General features: G+C 37.9%; 2 protein-coding genes across 2 annotated transcripts in view; one reads left to right on the forward strand and one right to left on the reverse strand.

Moving 5' to 3' along the window:
• Positions 1-19,761, reverse strand: part of LOC149718265 (adenylate cyclase type 8-like) — a 50,288-nt gene that overhangs the window by 12,901 nt on the left and 17,626 nt on the right. The window contains exons 2-4 of the mRNA XM_089838990.1: positions 2,849-3,274; positions 2,042-2,454; positions 474-694 (exon numbers count right to left, since the gene is read on the reverse strand). Coding sequence (XP_089695116.1) covers positions 474-694; positions 2,042-2,454; positions 2,849-3,078 — 864 coding nt within the window. The 5' untranslated portion in view covers positions 3,079-3,274. The remainder of the gene's footprint in view (positions 1-473; positions 695-2,041; positions 2,455-2,848; positions 3,275-19,761) is intronic.
• Positions 14,928-17,011, forward strand: LOC149718266 (uncharacterized). The gene is made up of 7 exons (XM_089860794.1): positions 14,928-14,980; positions 15,046-15,085; positions 15,154-15,263; positions 15,528-15,600; positions 15,667-15,831; positions 16,422-16,741; positions 16,795-17,011. The coding sequence occupies exons 1-7, from the start codon at positions 14,928-14,930 to the stop codon at positions 17,009-17,011; spliced, it is 978 nt and encodes a 325-aa protein (XP_089716920.1).

Consider the following 19,761-nt stretch of genomic DNA (forward strand, 5'->3'; position numbering starts at 1 on the left):
TTGTAGTTTAATGAGCGGGAAAGCAAACTAAAAGGGGGAGCCTAGGAAGAATGACGTTACAAAACTAAAGCATAGGGAGGATACAGAGTGTCATCCTTCTTCTATTATCCCCTTCTGCCTGTATGTATTCCTGGCTAAGGGGAATCGTACCAATTCAAGAGAATGAAAAAGAAAATTGTTTTAATCTTAGCTTTTGATTCTATTTCTGGAAATTCTGGTAAAATCACGAACCTCACCCTAAATTATCTATTCTTAAATTAAGCTGACGTCTAAGTTCCTAGGTAACAAACTAACTATAAAACCACTTCAGATTTATTTAGTTCTAAGTTAACTTCCGGAAACGTGGACCTCGCAAACAATTTCCGGAAGTTGTAGACAGTTGAGACGTAACCGATTGTATAACTTTCCATTTGTATAACTTAGTTTGTTTACGGTTAGGATAAAGTTAAAGAATTGAGCCAAAAATTGCTTACCTTGTGTACGAAACCGTCTTTCTCGAAGGTAAAGATGCAAGTTAGGGCTAGATGAACGACGGAACTTAGGGAACCAAAAACGACGCAGAGTTTGAGAGGCAATGGTAACATCGCGTAAGTGACGAAGACCACGAATAAGATATGCCAAACGGCTGGTCCATTCCTCTCGGCTCTGTCTATCAAACCGGAATTTGCAAAATCCACACCGAAACTTCCATTTCCTTTATAAAATGAATTCAATTTTAGAATTATCTTATTCAATAAGTCTTTGAATATACCCCAATTCTCCTCTGAATATTGAAATTATTAGTATTATCTTTCTTATAAGGTTGCTAGTGACACGCTGTACTTGTTGAATACCGAATATTCGCTTATTACAGTGGACTCCATTAGCTTCTTATATCTGTCCACCTCGCTGTCCACCCCGATGTAACGATTTTTCATAGTGTTTTACGGACGACCCCTTAAGTTTGAGTAAGAAATTGAACAGAAAATACTATTTACATAAGGGGTCATCCTTAAAAGGCTCCAAACGCAAGTTGTATACGGTGTCCCTTGTGCAAAATCGGTCATAGAAGTTACATAAATTTTCCACTCAGAATTGATTTCCCTTAGAACCATCCCACTCATGTACTTCGGTTATATAACTACCCTTTTTGTTACACCCTGTATCGATACGAACTTTGGAACTCAAATAAACTCGAGGACCATGTTTTATACCGTATATCAATTGAAAGATACTAACTGAAAAACACGCTTTTTCAATCGTGAAATTCTGGGAGAGAAAAACGTATGTTGACTTTGCCAAGAATTACTATAGTACAAAGTGAAACCGTAGCTTAATTTTGCGAAGCAAATTCGGGTTGGGCTTAGTTCGAAATCGGATCTTTTTGGGTTTGAAATGAAATCTAGTTTTTGAAAAGCCGCAAAGATATATCGACGCACGCACGATCGTTTCGGACTTTCGGTTTATTGAAAACGAATTCAGTTCTATGTGTATCGTGTCTCTGATCTTACCTGTATGGATAACCCTTTCTATTCAGAGTTTATTTTAGTCCTCAAAGATTGACTTGGTGGGTTTCAGAGGATGGATTCGAATTTAATACGAAATTTTTAAACAAATTTAATCCACGGTACCCTTACGCTCTCCCTACTTACTGACTTTGTCATTTTTATTTGCCTTTGGTTTAAATTATGTATTATATTATCAGAGATAGATTTAATTTTAGAAGTAGGCATGGAGTCTAACGGTTAGAATTTACTTCTCTCCGGCTCATAGACGACCCAGTATAGAGCCCCTTCCTCCAACACGTAACGAAAAGTTTAAGTTATCTTATTGGGTGCTCACTTAAACTACGTTTTAATGACGTCGCTGACGGGGACGGCGAAAAATAGTGACGTAATTCCTTTTTACCTCTGTCGCTATAACCCGCCTCTTCCTTCATACCCCCCATCCCGTGGAAGGGGGTCCGGGACTTTGACGTGCGCCCACATTACTCTGTTCTCCATTCCTACTTCTAAAATTAAATCTACCCCTGGTATTATATTGTTAAGTAGTTCTAACTTACCTTGTAAATTAAGTATAATCCAAGTAACGATGGCTCCCCAATGTAAGTAATTATTGGCGAAACATTTCCAGAGGGTTAAGACACACATAATAATATTCATGACTAACCACACGCAATTTTCTTCGAACGCCGGTGACGGTAATGTAGCTTTGTCTAACAACATATACGACGCGAACAACGAGAGTTTTAAAACCATGTCAATAATGTTGACGATAATTAACGATTTTTGTCGCTGCCTATGAGAGTAACGTTGGTACGCTTTCTCTAAATGCTCGTCTTTGAACGAATTAGACAAGACGGGAATGATAACGCCGCGTTTGACCACACCGGATGACCTACGACTTGAAAAGTCTTGATCTTCGGCACTCGCCTCGCCAACTTGTTCCTCGACATTTCGCCGCATCGTAGACAACCTGAAATGTTAAAGAAACCCCTTTGAAATGAAGCGAAGACAGTTTGAACGACTTGACGCACTTGAAACAAACAGATAAGAGTCGACAACAATGTTTTTTTTTGTTGGGGTTATTTTTTTTTTGATATCAAACAAGGATGTTATCAGTTGAGCAGGGATAGCGTACATACAAGCGATATTAGAATTCGTTATGGTGACATGGATGATACTTTGAGACGTGGGAAGAGTTTGTATCGTATCATTTTGTTGATGTCGTTATGATCTAAACGTCATGAACTTAAGTTACTAGAGTACCCGCCCACTTCATCCTTACACAGCGGGGTGAAATAGCTTCCCAGTATCGATTATATCTGTTTCTGGTTAAGCTTGTGCCAAAGACAAAAAATTAACCTCACCTTCTTAACCTATTGCGTCGACATATGGCCGTGGTGGACGAAGTAGATCCGGGACTACTCTTGGCGTCCGCGTTGGAAGGATTGACGGAAATGGCCACGGACGGCAAGGTTCCCGTGCTGGACTTATTCCAGGATCGGGCCGGACTACTGACAGAGCCAGCGTCTCCGCACGACCCCAAGAGCTCCCTGGACGATGTCTGAGAATCGTCATGACTCCTGGTGTCTGGCATGTGTTGATGATTGTTATCGACGGCGAAACTGACCGTCGGTACTTGACCGCTTAAACCCTGTTTGTCCTTGGGTGGTGGATGAAGTTGGATAGAGGGGATACCGGCGTATATGTCCCCTGGACCTCCAGGATCACCCAAGTAGCTTGAATCTCGGATACGACGGAGGGCCTTGTACCACAAGAACCTCGGAGGACCCCTGGAAACAAAAATAAATATAACTCAGTTAATTTTCGTCAGATTTTGAACATTTTTATCTCATTTTCAAGCTCTGAATCCGCTCATTTATAATTAATATCTGAAACATCATAATTAAGCTAATGTTTCTAATTAACCTCTAAGGACTCTAGGAATATAAAAACAAAACTTCCTTAATTTTCATACGATTTGGACCATTTTTATCGCATTTTTAAGCTTGGAATCTAATCTATTTTAATCCGTAGCTGTCACTAAAACACCATAAATAATTAATCAGGTATTTATAATTGAAAAGCAAAACACCCAATTAACTACTTCGTAATTGAAGAAAATTACACACCAGTCCATCTTGTCAAAAATAAATATACAGTGGTTCCTTTTTAATAATACGGGAGCTGACCACAGCCGAGCGGCCTTGTCGACATTACACAGAAAAAATTTACGTTAATTTCGAGAACGTGACCCGATAGATTCCCGGCCTTCTTAAATTGTTTAAAAGAAATCGAAGGCGCGCACCTTTCGTTAGCGAGTGATTGAACGATACTAAATATCTCAGTCTTCGTTCGTTGGTAATTTACAATCTGTTCTTAATTATATCCGATTCAGATCGTGTTTCGAGTTAAAAAAATCAAGCGGCATCTGGAATTTTCACTTTTTTATAATACCGGAGTTAACCATTTTTGGGGGGATAATTCGGGAGATAGGACACTTTCCCATACGTTTTACAATTGATGTTAGAGTTTTCTCATCATAAATGTTGGTAGACCCTGTTCTAAAGTCGGGGGTTAAAATGGGGTCTGGTGTTGATTCACCATCTTGATTTCTTAAGAGGAAACATTCGATTGATTATATGTGGATAACAAAGACTGTAGATATGCCTTCAACTGCACTGGTAATTTGGTAGCCATTTAATTTTATAAATTTTTCAACTATTTAAAAATATCCAATCTTAGACGTCAAATTTGAACAATATTTTGAAAGTTATTTATAAAGGTGTTGTTGTCCAACACCTTGAATTATTGTCATAACCGGTTGATCTCAACCAGGTAGATTTTTATTGGCGAAAAGAGAAAGACATAGAAGGAGGTGGAGAGAGAGATAGAGAGTAATTACAAGTACACGCTCGGTTAAATTTGGAACAAGTCACCCGCGAGGAATTTATATAGAGTTCTTGATTTTGAATTACAAATATATTTTAGCTCTTATGGTTTTCAACCTCCAGAAATATCCTGATGTATCGATAATTTGGTAAACGTTTTATATATACAGAACTTTTAACGAGTTTTTCGCCACTTAAGATTTTGTGGTTTACTCTCTCAGTTGCGAGGTCACTGTTGCGCATTTTACGAGGGACCTGTTACTGTATTTACCTTTGATTGCATTTACTGTTTGAAAATAAGTTTTGGACAACATTTTTGTACTGAAGTAGTAGAGAAGTAGTCCCTTGAAGCTAAGACAATGGACGCTATCGTACAAATTTAAAAAAAAATCCTTTAGGCCTAATTGTTTTTGAATTTTTTATTTTTGTTCTCTTTCGTTAAGCCTTTTGTTTTTGAATTTATTAATTTCCCGCGCCTTCGTTAAGCCTAATTCTTTTGAATATTTCGAGTTTTGCGCGCTTTTGTTAAGCCTTTGCTTTTGAATTTTGAAATTCCTCGTGCTTTAAAAATTAATAAATTGTCACGTCCGTGGTGTATAGGGCCCGTCGATCCCAACGAATAGAGTTCAAAGCAGAAAAACTACTTAGAACTTTATTGGGTTGTAATTTCGTTAGAAAAACGTGCGAGTATCATTAAAAAATGAAGTCATTTTTCATAAGTGTTCTTAAAATTTAAACAAATACGTTATTAATCGTTCTTTAATAAGAACCTTTAAGACAATCCATTAATTAGTATTTTTTGTCGGTAAAAAGCGTGTATTTGTTATGGGGAGAAAATTACAGTAATTAACATCGGGGCTGGGTCGAAATACGTGAAAGAATAAGAATTCTAAACTGTTATGAAGAAAAAAACATAAATTAAAAACTTATATTACAATAAAAGTCCTAGTTTTTAAATCTAAAGTGTCAGCCAATGTAAAACCATATCCCCTTTGGCCCTATCAAATACCTTAAAGGAGTTACGACATCACAACTGTCTTTCTCGGAATGTGATAGTCGAAATTACACCATATTATCCCTTTAATTCTTATAGCTTTTACTACCACTTTAAAACTTTACGTAAGGGGGGCGGAGTAACGGTAAGGTACACTGAAAATATAATTAAACCAAACTCAAAGTGAGCCGGAAGCTATTAAAGAAATTCTGAATTTGGGGCCTTTTCACTGAAAATATTTTTAAAAATAGCAGTTAGGCTTAACGATGGGACCCTTTACGCAGACGATGAAAGGTAAAGCTCTGGAGATATTATGGTCTGCTATTTGAGCAAGTGTAGGGGCCCCAACCTTCGGGGAATTGTAGCTTTTGTTAGGAAATTTTGATAAGGGTTGAATGGATCCGGATGCCATTGTGGTGATGGAGTTGGTGATGGTATTGGAAAAATCGAACAGAGCATCGCGGAAAAAAAAGGCGGGAAAGATTACGAGAGAGGAAATATAGCTTATTGAACCAGTTTACTGACCAGTAATGTTTTTCCGGTGGATGGGATGGATTGCTGCTAGCGATATTAGGTCAAATATTAGTCTTACCCCAGGTCAAACGGGGTCAAGATAAAGATTCAAGATGTAATTTTTGTTTTGGTTTCCATCGGGCGCGTGAAGTTGTATTGTTCAAATTAGGCTTAAGGCGGTTTTCAATTTAGGCTTAAGGCTTTAAGGGGGTTTTAAAATTAGGCTTAAGGCTTTAAGGGGGTTTTAAAATTAGGCTTAAGGCTTTAAGGGGGTTTTAAAATTAGGCTTAAGGCTTTAAGGGGGTTTTAAAATTAGGCTTAAGGCTTTAAGGGGGTTTTAAAATTAGGCTTAAGGCTTTAAGGGGGTTTTAAAATTAGGCTTAAGGCTTTAAGGGGGTTTTAAAATTAGGCTTAAGGCTTTAAGGGGGTTTTAAAATTAGGCTTAAGGGATATGGGGTAAGTTTGAAATTAGGCTTAAGCTATAGAAGGCGGGTTTCATATTAGGCTTAAAGGATAAAAGTGGGTTTCATATTAGGCTTAAAGGATAAAAGTGGGTTTCATATTAGGCTTAAAGGATAAAAGTGGGTTTCATATTAGGCTTAAAGGATAAAAGTGGGTTTCATATTAGGCTTAAAGGATATAAGGTGGGTTTCAAATCACGTTTAATTGTCACATGCTTAGATGATCCAGCTTTAACAACAATAGAGCTGTAAATAATAGATAATTTGTGGGTCTAAATTTTACCAAATAAATGAGGAAAGTTAGGCCTAGTTATTTTGGGCTTTGAACTTTTTAAAAAGCGTTCATGTTCAAATTCCTTGAGGGATTTTTGTTGGAGTTGTTTTTATATCGTGTCTACGTCACACTCGAGAGAGTTTTGAAAGGTACTAAAAGAAGGGGAGAAAAATTATCGACGTCTTAACGTCGACGGAGCTTTATATAAGAGAAAGTGGAATCTCCACCCTAAAGGGAATAGGGTGTAGTACCATCTTAACGGTGGTAACCTCCAAGGAAGGAAGGAGGTGGGCGGGGAAGGTGTACGAACCCTTTGTTCTTCTAAGCTTATCCACGAACTCGAATCTTTCTTCCATACCTTGATAAATAAGAATTTCTCAAGGACTATCTTATTAACGTCCGGTCTTTTGGTTTAAAATGATTTAGGCTAAACGAAGGGGGGAAACCACTCGGCTGTACGAAAGACTTCATGGGGAAATGCATGCAGTCATCTTAGCTTGAATGATAATGAATATTTCAATTGATGTGTTTGTACAATATTAACGATTATGTTACTGCAGTGTTAATTGTACCTCTCCAATTATTTGTACTCAATTCATTTAATAATTCTTTGCAAAATTCAGGAGGTCAGATGTCAAACTGTTCTCTCAGAATGATCACCAAGGCTTAACGAAACAAAAAATTTGTATAAATCATCAAAATAATTCTAAAAGTGACATAATTTCACCAACTGGTCTTGGTTTTGTTTAAACCTAACTAATTTCAAGGTCAGAGGTCATGAAATTCGCCCCCCCCCAATAAAGCTAACGTCAAAAAAAAGCTGTCAATTTATTAAACTGTTAATTAGTTTGACAATAATTAACGTCAACTAGTTTAAAAATCTTAGGCTGAAAATGAACTCTGGGAAAGTTTGGTCAGTTAATAAATATTAAAAACGTCGACAAAAATCTTGGACCGAGGCTTAGCGAAGGGAATGGGAATGGGAAGATAGAGACGTTAGGAGATTCCACTTTAGCATTTATTAACGGGACGGGGAGCAGAACATCCTAATGAAGCACTCGTTCATTTAGTGAATTACGCTTGGGGGCAAGCTATAGATTTTCCCAAAAGGAGATGATCTAAAAGGACATAGCTTTCCAGCCTAGGAATGAGGGTATTGTGTGTCAGGTTCTCTCTAACGAACGTCTCATCTCGAGTGTTCCTAAAACTTGATATCCCAAGGCTAGGCCGAATGTATTTACTGTAGAGTAAACGGTAGTTGAACTACTAACATTTTTTCTCGGCGCCAACTAACATCAGCCGCGGAAAGCTGGGTCTCACTAAAAAAATTCCACCCCCCTTAAAAAATGTACGAAACTTCAATTTTTGGATTGGAGGTTGGGTCCGCTTGTGGTGAGTTACTCAGCCAATAGAGAGACGGAGATCTTATAAGACGATCGGAGTTTACGTTATGGCGGAGCAAGTTACGAATAACGAATCGGGTGTAAATGTATTAATTTAGAAATGGATAAAAGGCTCTCAAAACAAACTCAGAGTATTTCCGCGCCAGAAAAATATAATTCCGTCGGCTTTCTTTAAAAACGTTTGCACTCTACACGATACACCGTTGCCATAAAAAACGCAAACATCGTGCACTTGGATGAACGCTCCATGCTTGAACTAACTCGGATAAAAAAATTAACCCCGCCTGTTTTACTTCACTCTCCACCGCTGTGGAGCGCTGCTTCAAAAGCTCGTTCTCGGTCGTGGCCGATATTTTAGAAATTTTATCTCTCCATTCACGCGAGCTCCGTTGGGAACTTTAAAAAGCTTAACGTCAGAACTTTCAGACACAGAGGCTACGGCAAAAAATCTTACATAGGAACTTGGTGTAAGATTATTCTACTTGTGATTTTCCTACGTTCCATTCTAATCAAAAGAAATATATAAAACAACGTCAGAGAGAGTGAGAGAGCGGGGGGAGGGAACCAGTACGCCGCGGGGATTTTAGCAAACGACAAGTTTTGCTGCTCAAAACAATATTTGACAATGTTGTTGTTGTTCAAAGTTTATATTACCATACGAGAAAAATATAACAAGAGTCAAAACACAACACGAAATATTGTTCAGAGAGAAAATACATATTTGTTAATGGACAAACCTAGTTTGAACTTAAAAGAATATATAGAGGTTAAAGGTCAAATGAATTATGACTACGATTGATCGATTTTGAACGGGGTAGTAACGCGTTAAATATAATTCGTTTTTAAAGTACAGGGTAAAATTGATTGATTTCCCATAGAATCCACTTAGCTTCTGTCCTATGATTACCCGTTTTTGGTTGTTATACCCTGTATATTAACAGGGATAGATTTAATTTTAGATGTAGGAATGGAGAACAGAGTAATGTGGGCGTACGTCAAAGTCCCGGACCCCCTTCCACGGAACGGAGGGGTATGAAAGAAGAGGTGGGGTCATAGCGACAGAGGTAAAAAAGGAATTACGTATTTTTCGCCGTCCCCGTCAGCAACGTCATCAAAACGTAGTTTAAGTGAACCAATAAGATAATTTAAACTTTTCGTTACGTGTTGGAGGGAGGGGCTCTATACTGGGCTATGAGTCGAACTGAAGTAAATACTAACCGTTCTCCATTCCTACTTCTAAAATTAAATCTAACCCTGATATTAAACAATTTAAAAAAAAACCTTATTCAACAATAACTATATAACAAACATGACAGCTGCTAACGATCCGAATAATTTATTTAATTAACAACTTACATATATTTTTCCAATTTTCTCCTTGTGTTTTGACATTCTTCTACTTCTTTTGCATCGGGAATCATAACAATAACAATTTTAATCGAGGAAACCTCACTACGACGTTAGCTCTTGATGAAGCCAAATAGATTTCTGTTACCAATATCTCCGAGCGTTGTAAACCGCATCAAATGCGCTATGTTTTAAATATACCTTATCAAATAAAGTATAGGGGAATTACCCTATAACATTATAACCGGCTCTTAACCATGAAAACACTTATTAATCTTTTTCTCAAAAAGAATCTTGTCTCCATGGTTTAAAGTTTGTTCGCACGCGATTTAAGATTAAGATTAGAGATATCGGATAGTTGCATTTGGATTCCGTTTTTAACCGTCACGTTAGCTGGCGTTGCGCGTGCTTCGTTTTCCCCTGTTCGACCCCTTTAGTTTTAAACCTTGAAATGTTCACGTTGTAAATAATTACGGGGTCCAATCAAAAAATACAAAAATGGTAATATTTTTTCATCTTTGACATAACGAGGAAATAATTTTATATTTTAAGAGAAATTCTCTATAGCTACGTGTTATATTTTCTTAAATTATTTAATAATTATTATTATTAACTTTGTTTGTGCTCTAACAAGGTTTTTACGAGAGATAATAACAACAAATAAAACTATCTTCTCTGATATTTAAATAATTTTGGGTGATTTTATATTTTTGCTGGGTGTGGTTATGTAACACACTATAAGCTTTACGATTACGTTTTGTTTGTCTCTCTGTGTATATGTGGACCCCGGGTACAAGAAAACAAATCTGGCTAGAAACTGATTGATTAAGACAAAATTTGCAACGAGGTCCAAGATCGTATTGGGAAAGACACAAAATAGTATTATTGCAGTGTTCACTTTGCATTTTATGTCATTCTCAATTCTTTGTAGGGTTAGGAATAGCACGAGGGGTAAATAGCATAGCCATTATCCAAGATGGTGATAGATATTAGATAAGCCTTCTTAGTGACCATCTAGTACTTAAATTCATCTGCAAACGAAGCTAATTTCAGTGTCCTAGGGTCAAGAATGTCCGGAGATACATCCATCCACTAGTTTCTCTCAAGTGAATTGAGTTCAATTCTTTCAATAATATCAAGTTGTCATTCCCAATCCTTTTAGGTAGTTAATTGAACTGGTCATTCTTTAGTGAACGCATCAATCAAACCATTCTGAAATTGTACCTTTATCATTGTGACACTTTTTTCGTGTCATTTCGAGTACAACTTCGTATCACTTAGAAAGTACCTTGAACTCAAACCCAAGGAATAAAGCCATCCAATCCCGTCAAAACTTGGCTCGGACAACTTTATAGCTCTGGAGACATTGACGGAGCAGCGAGGTGCCGGAGAGGGACAGGCGAGTCCCTAGAAACTAGAGTTGATTGTGGTAATAAGATTTGGAGCAGACCCGTGTTCTGGAACTACTCCTGAGTCCTGGCCTTCCTAACTTGAAAGGCGCGTAAAAGACGAAGTTGTATGCGAAAACTAACGGGGTCAAGTTGCTCTTTTTATCAAGGGAGGGGAGCTAGTAGGCCTACCGGATTCCGGAAATTGAGTGTTCCTTGTCACCCAAGTACAATTATACAACACCATTCTGTCTCGTTGTACTATAGACCGTTCCACTAATTCCAGATGATAAGCAAACGCAACAGGAGCGGGGTAGGACGCCTTCTTGGGTTATTTCTCTCACGCCATGAAACACCGCTTGAGGCAACTGGTGCGAGTCGCCTAGTCTCCCTCCCGAATGGAGTGAGCTCCATCTGGTGGTGTTTCTTGGTAGGCGCCAGAGAAATAACCTAAGAGGGCGTTGGGTTCTCTTCAAGTTATTAATACAATGTTCTTTAGCGGGAAAACGAACCCAATCAACCAAATCATGGACTTAGGGAAACGTTCATAAGAGGACCAGAAGAAATGCATTTTTTTGACCAAATTAGTATGAATTATGTAGTGAGTTTTGGAGAATATATCACTTGCATCCCATTCCCCACAGTGATCACTTGACCTTGATATACCACCAGAACAAATATGAACCAGATCCTTTACGTCACCATAGTGCCTAGCTTTAACCAGTGATTACTGAATGACAGTTGAACTTAACACAAATCGTTAATTTCTTCCCTGTTATTGTATACTATATTTTTGTAATATGGACAAAGGAATGACTCTCCTAGTTTTCGCATCCCTTATAGGAAATAAAAAGTCCATGAACAAACGTTGCGGATAAAAACGCACTCTTCAAACTAGAACTAAACTACACAAACGCAGAAAGTCGTGGGCGACAAAAACACCAAATAGACGTCTGTCAATTATAACAAAGACTTTGTCCTCCAGTGAATGTTTACGTTTTTATTTCTGCTCTTACGTAATCCCGCCATCTCGGTTACGTAACAACTCTATGACGTAATCAATTATTTTTACATATTTAATTAATATTGTCTAAAACGCCACGAGTATGTAATAAGTGTGTTTTGAAGCACTTATTTCTAATTGCTTTTTGACTCCTCCTCTTATGCAAATTTTTCCTAAGGTCATCTTGATTTTACCCTGTTTTAATTAAAGATGAATCTTTTAAAAGTACTAAAGGCATTCTGGGAAATTTCTAGAGAACTAAGGGATTCGGCCTCGGGATGTGGTCATCGAGGGGCTAATCACTTTCATGCAGAGTGATTTAATTGTCAGTTTACAAAAATATGTAATAACATAACGGTATGCATGCAATATCGGCAAGGAGATTAACGGTTAATGTTAACTTCTATGGAATATCAACTGTTCTTCAGTGATTACTGTTTAAAGATGGGCTGCATAAGTTGATAAGATATGTTCCTTCCATAAGTTGGTCACTGGTTAGTGAGAGCTTGTCATGAAGTGACGTAGATCGCGAGACAGTGAATTGCGTATTTCCGATGTCTATGAGTTGCGCGAGAGCGAGCATTAATATTCATGAAACTTTAAATTGGAGTAATTAACAATGTCGGCGGCTTCCCGGAGAGCCGAAGCCTCCCTCGGGAGATCTCTACTAAACGTATAAACCCGCTAGGATTAATGGGATAAGGCTTAACGACAGGGAATTCTCTCATTGAAATTTATAAATAGAGTGGATATAGCCGCAAAGGCTTAAGGTAGAATTGAAAATTCTACTCTGAATTATTATATTTTCAAGTCGATATTAACGAGCTCGAAAACAGTGCTTTCCAAGATGTTTAAAGTTTAGCCGAATAGTCCTATATACATAGTGTACATCGGACAAGTGTTGCCGGTCATTTATGACGTGTGCAATTCAACCTCTATCTACCTACAACAGACTGAATTAAGTTTGTAGTATTCTGTTCGATTCAGTTATCATTTATTCAGTTCCAAACCTGAATGATGCAGGAGATGCTCTAATAACAAATTATTGGCAACCACCCTGAAGCGCATGCGCAGCTAAAGTAAAGAAAAAGGGGGAGGAAATTTTTCTAGTCCCCTTTAGTGGACAATATCCGATTCCGAACATTTTCTGGCCTATAGTGCTCTCGGAGCGATCTGAAAAAATGTTTCGTGTTCCATTTGTAGACCTAGATCAGAGCAATTTTTGTGGGAGATAGATCAAATCATGAGCGATTTCGGAGCTTGCGAATGGAATAAGCCATAGCATAATTTCAGAATCAAACGCGATGTTAAAAGAAAGGCTTAACTAGTTTTGTATAATTATATTAGCTCCCATGTATCGCGAAATTATTCCAAAAGCGAAAACATATAAATATATTTATCTTGTTATTTAATATTCCAACGGGGTATCAGCCATTATAGTTCGGGGATTGCAATAATCTTTAACATTATTTATTTCAAGGTTACACTAGAATATATTAAAATAATAATACAGAGAAAGATAAGCACAAAATATTGTATAATCATTCAACCCGCGGACAATTTTAGGAAATGAGAGAGAAGTAAAAAAAAAACAGCAAAAATTGGCATAGCTAGGGTTCGACGGTTCCACCTCTTTACAAGGAACAATTTAATAGTTAGGCGTGCGTTTCCTAGGCTAGATTATGACGTCAGTAACTACTCAGGTACACGCTATAGTGGTTTCGTATCTAGATTTTTGTGTTTTTTCGTTATTCAACGTCTGTGAGCGTGAACTGAAACTAAAAACCCATTCTTCAAGGTCACTTTAGCTATAGTTTGAAAGACGTCACGTGAGGTCATTTATTGACATGAGAAACTACCACTTAACGTCGTCTGCTACACGTTTTTCGGCCAGTATCTTAAACTCTATTGGTGATACATGTCAAAAACAAAAAATATTGCCTAGGACATTATAGCATCCTGGTTAATCCTATGGGGGGGGGACTGTTCGAAAGTATTTCATATATTGGATTAAGCTGTATTTTTAGACCAAACCTTAACTTGTTTAGGATCTTCTGGCAGGCAGGCAGGCGAACGGGACAAAGTTAAACAACAAGTCAGGGCTAAATTTTGTAATTGAGTTAGACGGCTTAAAAGGGTCGCCTTACTCACTTTGTTTGAAAGTACCTAAGCCTATTTTCAAGTTAGGTCCACAAAGAGATGATGTCAATATACTTTGTAAGGTTACTTAATTATTTTATTGGATTAGTTCATTAAAAACTATGTTAAGTATATTTTTAAGGAAGAACTTTGTTTTAAGGAAAGGGTGCCTCTAGAATTAATTTAATAATAGTTTAAAATAATTAACAACAATTAAAACTGGTAGGCCTAAATGATCGAATTAAGGGTTTCAATTCATCAACAAACTTGTTGAATGTTTGACGTTTCTACAAGTTTTAAGTTGTACTGGCACAAACTGGCTGTGAATTTCTTGGGAGTTCAATTTATAGGCCTAGTTTGAGATTTCAAGGACAATTTAAAATTTGCACCTCCGACCAATCGCGTCGGCTTCTTGTTAACAAAATTCACGTGGCACTCTCTCTAGGTATTTCGCGCCATTGTGTTCACATCGCGCGCAATTTTTATCGAATCTCGCGCTAAATTTTCTCCGTTCTAAAGTAACACGAGCTCTTGTTTACAGTATGGAATCCAACAACAGAAGGGGTAAATTAATGTCGAAAATTTGCCCCGCCTCTTTTCTCTGTTAACATTTCACCTAGACATGTTACGGTTCATTATCCAAATCATTAGAAAAAATATCGAGCAGACTGTCTTGGGTTTAAGGCGTTACGTAATGATAGTAATTGCGTACGTGACTCGAAATTACTTCTTTATCAATTCGGTTCTGCAAATTTCCTACCTTGTTTATACCCCAGAAACATTTTAATGCAAGCCAGTAAGCGGTTAGAAACTGGGACAGTATGGGTAATGTTACTGACGCCTTACCAAATCTAGGCGTGGCAATTTCAGGGTAAAAATCGGAAATAAAATTGAAAGCTAGACAGAAACAAAACACTTGTATTTAGAGTTCTTTTTCTAAAGGAAACTCTAGTACTGGGGTTGGGTTTTTTTTTAATTATAAACAATGAAGGTTTTAGACTATGAATATTATAATTTACGTTGACCAACAAAAATGGCGCTGAACGGAATGGAATTTCTTGGAAAGGATCGTTATTTCAAATACAGGTACAATTGTCATTTTTAAATCTTTAATGTTATCTTAGGTTTCAAAGATAAGTCCGTTATTATAGATACGTCCAAGAAACCCCAATAAACATCACGACAGTTGATGTGAGTTTATCAACATTACGAGGAATGTTTTCCTTGATTTCAATGAATTCTTTCATATTTAATATCAGGAAACGTGGGCGATGGAGAGCGGCGTGGTACGGTACAAGATCATTCAGGATTATATGAAACGAACCCTGAACACCAAGTATATTTTTGGTAGTACTTTCTTTGGAGTTTGGTAACATTGTGATTAGGGCTCATTGGTAGGGGTTTTGAAATAACCCCGCATAACACTTTTAGTAGAAAAAATTATAATAATGTTTTACTCTTACGGCGTTGTATTTTTTTCACGATACAACAATGGCTCTTTGTATTGCACCATGAGTGAATCATATACTAGCTCCCTAGTATATGATTAACTCATGATTGCACCCAATCTTAACCATCTCCTGTAGGAACAGAACGTCAGTGAACTTACCTTAGAACATTTTTGACTTTATAGGATCTCTTACGAAAACCATAAAGTTAGCTTTTTTGCTTTAAACAGTATATATACTGAACCACAAGTTTTCAACGTAAGTGACAGATAAATCAGACTGAATTTAATTATACAAGACACATTTTTAATGTTCTGACTTTAGAGCACTAATGCTATTTTGATGCCCTTGTCACTATCGGTTTTTGAGGGCCGACAGGAGCATTTCAGTCCGTCTCCGGTGTTCGAATCAGCCAGGACGATTATCGTGTCCGCCGCCCCGCAGAGGGTTGTGTCCACTTCCTTGTCCTTCTTAAATATGGACTCAAAAGTAAACAATGTTTATGAACCACCGTTATCCAATTTTTTGAACTTCATTATTGGTTGGTTAAATTAGGTGGTGATTTTAATGGGGTTAACCTTGGTCCTTCTGTCACTTTTGCTCGTCATTCACTCCATCGTAACCAACAAATACAAATCGGTGCCAACCAAGAGAGTTGTCAAGAAAATGACCCGAGAAACCCTGGAAAAATTTTGGGAGAACGCGTCGCTCTTGTGCGCCGAACGTAAGTGATTTAAGAGCGTTGATAAAAATTCCCCGTTACGTCAGTTTTAATCAGGCTTAAATATGTTCCCCACAGCGATTCCGGCCATTTTGCCCCATATTACTTGTCGTCTGCTCGCTGCTTCGTGGCTGATCGGAGTGACTTTCATTCTGTTCTTCTTGGGTTGTTACTTGCGAACGGAGTTCACGACGGAAAGCTACAATAGCATCGACACCCTCTCGGACTTGATCAAATCTGGAATCCCTCCAACAATGATTCAAGAAGCCGGAACTTTCGATTTCTTGAAATATTTGGTAAATAGGCGTTTCCACGTTAAGTCTTCCATAGTTATGACTTCATTGGTGCGTATCTACAGGGAGCCCAGGACCCAGTCGTTAAAGAATGGACAGACTCGCTTGACGAAGAAAAAATTTTCAGCAGTCCAGGGGAATATTTGGGAGAGGATGGATACATTCCGATTCTTTCTGGTAAAAGAGCTCTGATCGCGAGTGACGTTCTTCTAGTTTGGTTCTTGGGAGAGTATCTTAGAACTGATCCCGAGTCTATCGAGTCCATGGTAGAGAAAGGGGGACTTTACATTTCGCAGCACGAAATTTGCTTCGAGTATTTACACATCATTTTCAACACTTCTTGGACGAGAAGAAGTCCGCAACTACACGAGAGCCTCCAACTGATGTCGGTATGAATTTTGAATGAAACGAACGGACTTAACGAATGTTCAATTGCAGCTTGGGGCCCTTTTTCGAATCGGAAGCATTGGACTACCTGGATTTCAAGATGCACCACTTAATTGAACGGGTTACTTGGAAGAAACCGTTGAAAAGCGTCGCGGATTTGGACCTGAGTAGCGTCTTCGTTCCTTTCCACTTGTTTTTCCTGATGATGGCTGGAACAGTGGCTGTTGTCATTACCGAAATATTTGTGGGGCAGTTTGCTTGGCGATGAACCTCTAATATGTGCAAAAACAGTTTACACTAATGAAATCTGGAATGTTACGTCACTTAGAATCTACTCTTTAATTACGCACTTAGCACTCGAGTGTGAACTTAATTAGCACTGTAATCGAGATTAAATTGACTCGAATTATTTAAACTGTTATCGGGCCATGGTTTTCAAATCAAAATGATATCATTGATTGTTAATTACAAATGAAATAACTTGTTTTCGAAAAACGAAGATTAAGGTATGGCACATGTGCAAATAGCCCGCTAAAGTGTTTTAAAACTATTAAATATAAATATATATTAAAATGTCTCACTTGCATTTGACCATGTATGGGGTGACATTTTAGATCTATATATTCTAGGTCGCGGAAGGAATTTGGGAAATCGGCTTTGGTCACGAGAAAGACGGTGTTCAAAATTATCATTGGTATTGATCGAGTTGTGTCTGAAGAACATTGTTATCAACAATGTCACGTTTAAACATGGAATAGGTAAATTGATTCGCGTGAATGTTTCAAGTCTGTGACATGAAGTCAGCCGTACGTAAATTTCAAGTAAAATTATGCACCTGTGAATTTCCTCACGCGATACTTCTATGATAGTTGTTTTAATATAAATGGATAGGTTGAATAACAGATCAATGGTCGTGTTATTTACTAGCTCTTGTCTATAGTAGCATAAGTTTATAAGATATGTTCCTTCCATAAGTATGACAGTTTCTATACCTCGTAATGCTACTGAGAGACTTGCAGTTCGAGATAACTAGTTCGACAACGAAGGGAGCGAGAATTGAAGTCCTACACTAGGAGGTTCATTTTGTAGGACTTCCATCTTTCTATTTAGTCTGCATTACTAAGCCTTTGACAGGAGCGCCTCACCAGGCGTATGTCGCTTTACCTACCTCATTCACTTCGTGACAACCTCTCCGTGACAAACTTATGGAACATATCTTATAAACATATGGTAGAGCGTATATGGAATCCAACAACGGAATGTATGATGAAAGTCTCACCGCCGCTTTTCCTTCTCGCGTTGGGGCTTATTACAGTTATTATCCAAAACCATATCAGTCAGACTGTCAAGTTGTGAGGCGTTTCGAGGAGTTACGTAAAAAAGGCAATTACGTAAACGACACGAAATTACTTCATATATGAGTCAATTATTCAAATTTCCCACCTTGTTAAATAATACAGTAGCAGTTTAATGCGAGACAGTGATCGGTTAGCAACTGGGGCAGTAGACGCGTTACCAAATCTAGGCGTGGCAATTGCAGGGTATAAATCGGAAATAGAGTTGAAAGCCAAGCAATTTAGCAAGCTCTAGTAACAAGGATAGTTTCGGTTAGTTGTTTTTTAAATATAAACAATGGTAATTCTATCAGCAAGGTTGAAGGTTTCCAATTATGGATGGAATTTACGTTGACCAACAAAATGGCGCTGAACGAAATGGAATTTCTCGGAAAGGATCGGTATTTCAAATACAGGTAAAATTGTCGTTTTCAAATCTTTAATGTTATCTTCGGTTTCAAAGATAAGCCCATTATTATAGATACGTCCAAGAAACCCCAATAAACGTCACGACAGTTGATGTGAGTTTATCAACATTCAGAGGAATGTTTTCCTTGATGGCAATAGTTTGTTTAATATTTCTTGTTAGGAAACATGGCCGATGGAGACCGGCTTGTTGCGGTACAAGATTACTCAGGACTATTTGAAACGATCTCTCAACACAAAGTAATTTTTTATCTCCACTGATATAATGTTTAATTGCAATTTAATTTTGTCGATGACGTTCAGAACACTTTACGAAGATCATAAAGTTAACTTTTACGAGGTTAATAACATATATACTGAACCCACTGTTTTCAAGGTAAGTGAAAGAAAAGTCTAAGTATAACAAAAACTAGAAGTTCATAGTCCCCCTCCGGCAAAAGCCTATATATAATAACATAAAGTATCGTATTCCTAGAAAGCTCATATGATCTTGTTCCCCTCGTCACTTTCTTTTTTCGATGGTCGACAGGAATATTTCAGTCCGTCTTCGGTGTTCGAAACGGCCAGGACAATTATTCTCTCAGCAGCCCCAAAGAGAGTCGTGTCCACTTCCTTGTCCTTCTTAAATATGGACTCTAAAGTAAACAATGTTTATGAAGCACCGTTGCGCTAATTCATTGAACTACGTTCTTGGTTGAATAATTAGGTGGTGATTTTAATGGGGTTAACCTTGGTGCTTATGTCACTTTTGCTCGTCGTTCACTCCATCGTAACCAACAAATACAAGTCGTTGCCCAGCAGGAAGGCTGCCAAGAAAATGACCCGAGAAACCCTGGAAAATGTTTGGGAGAACGCGTCGCTCTTGTGCGCCGAACGTAAGCGATTTATTTTCGTATTGGGATCCAATTAGTACAGATTGTGCTCCCTTAATTACGAAAGATAGCTGGCGTTTTAATCATGCATAATTTTGTTCCCCACAGCGATTCCCTCCATTTTGCCCCACATCACTTGTCGTCTGCTGGCTGCGTCGTGGCTGATCGGAGTGACTTTCGTTCTGTTCTTCTTGGGTTGTTATTTGCGGACGGAGTTCACGACGGAGAGCTTCAATAGCATCGACACCCTCTCGGACTTGATCAAATCGGGAATTCCACCAACAATTATCCAAGAAGCCGGAACTCTGGATTTTTTGAATTATTTGGTAAAAATGCGTTTCCGTGTTAAGTTGCTTTATTCTTCTGTCGTCATTGTTGCGTATCTG

The sequence above is a fragment of the Phalangium opilio genome, unplaced genomic scaffold (assembly GCF_054372755.1).
Source record: "Phalangium opilio isolate 3A_F unplaced genomic scaffold, DU_Popi_V2 ptg000002l_1, whole genome shotgun sequence".
NCBI lineage: Eukaryota > Metazoa > Arthropoda > Arachnida > Opiliones > Phalangiidae > Phalangium > Phalangium opilio.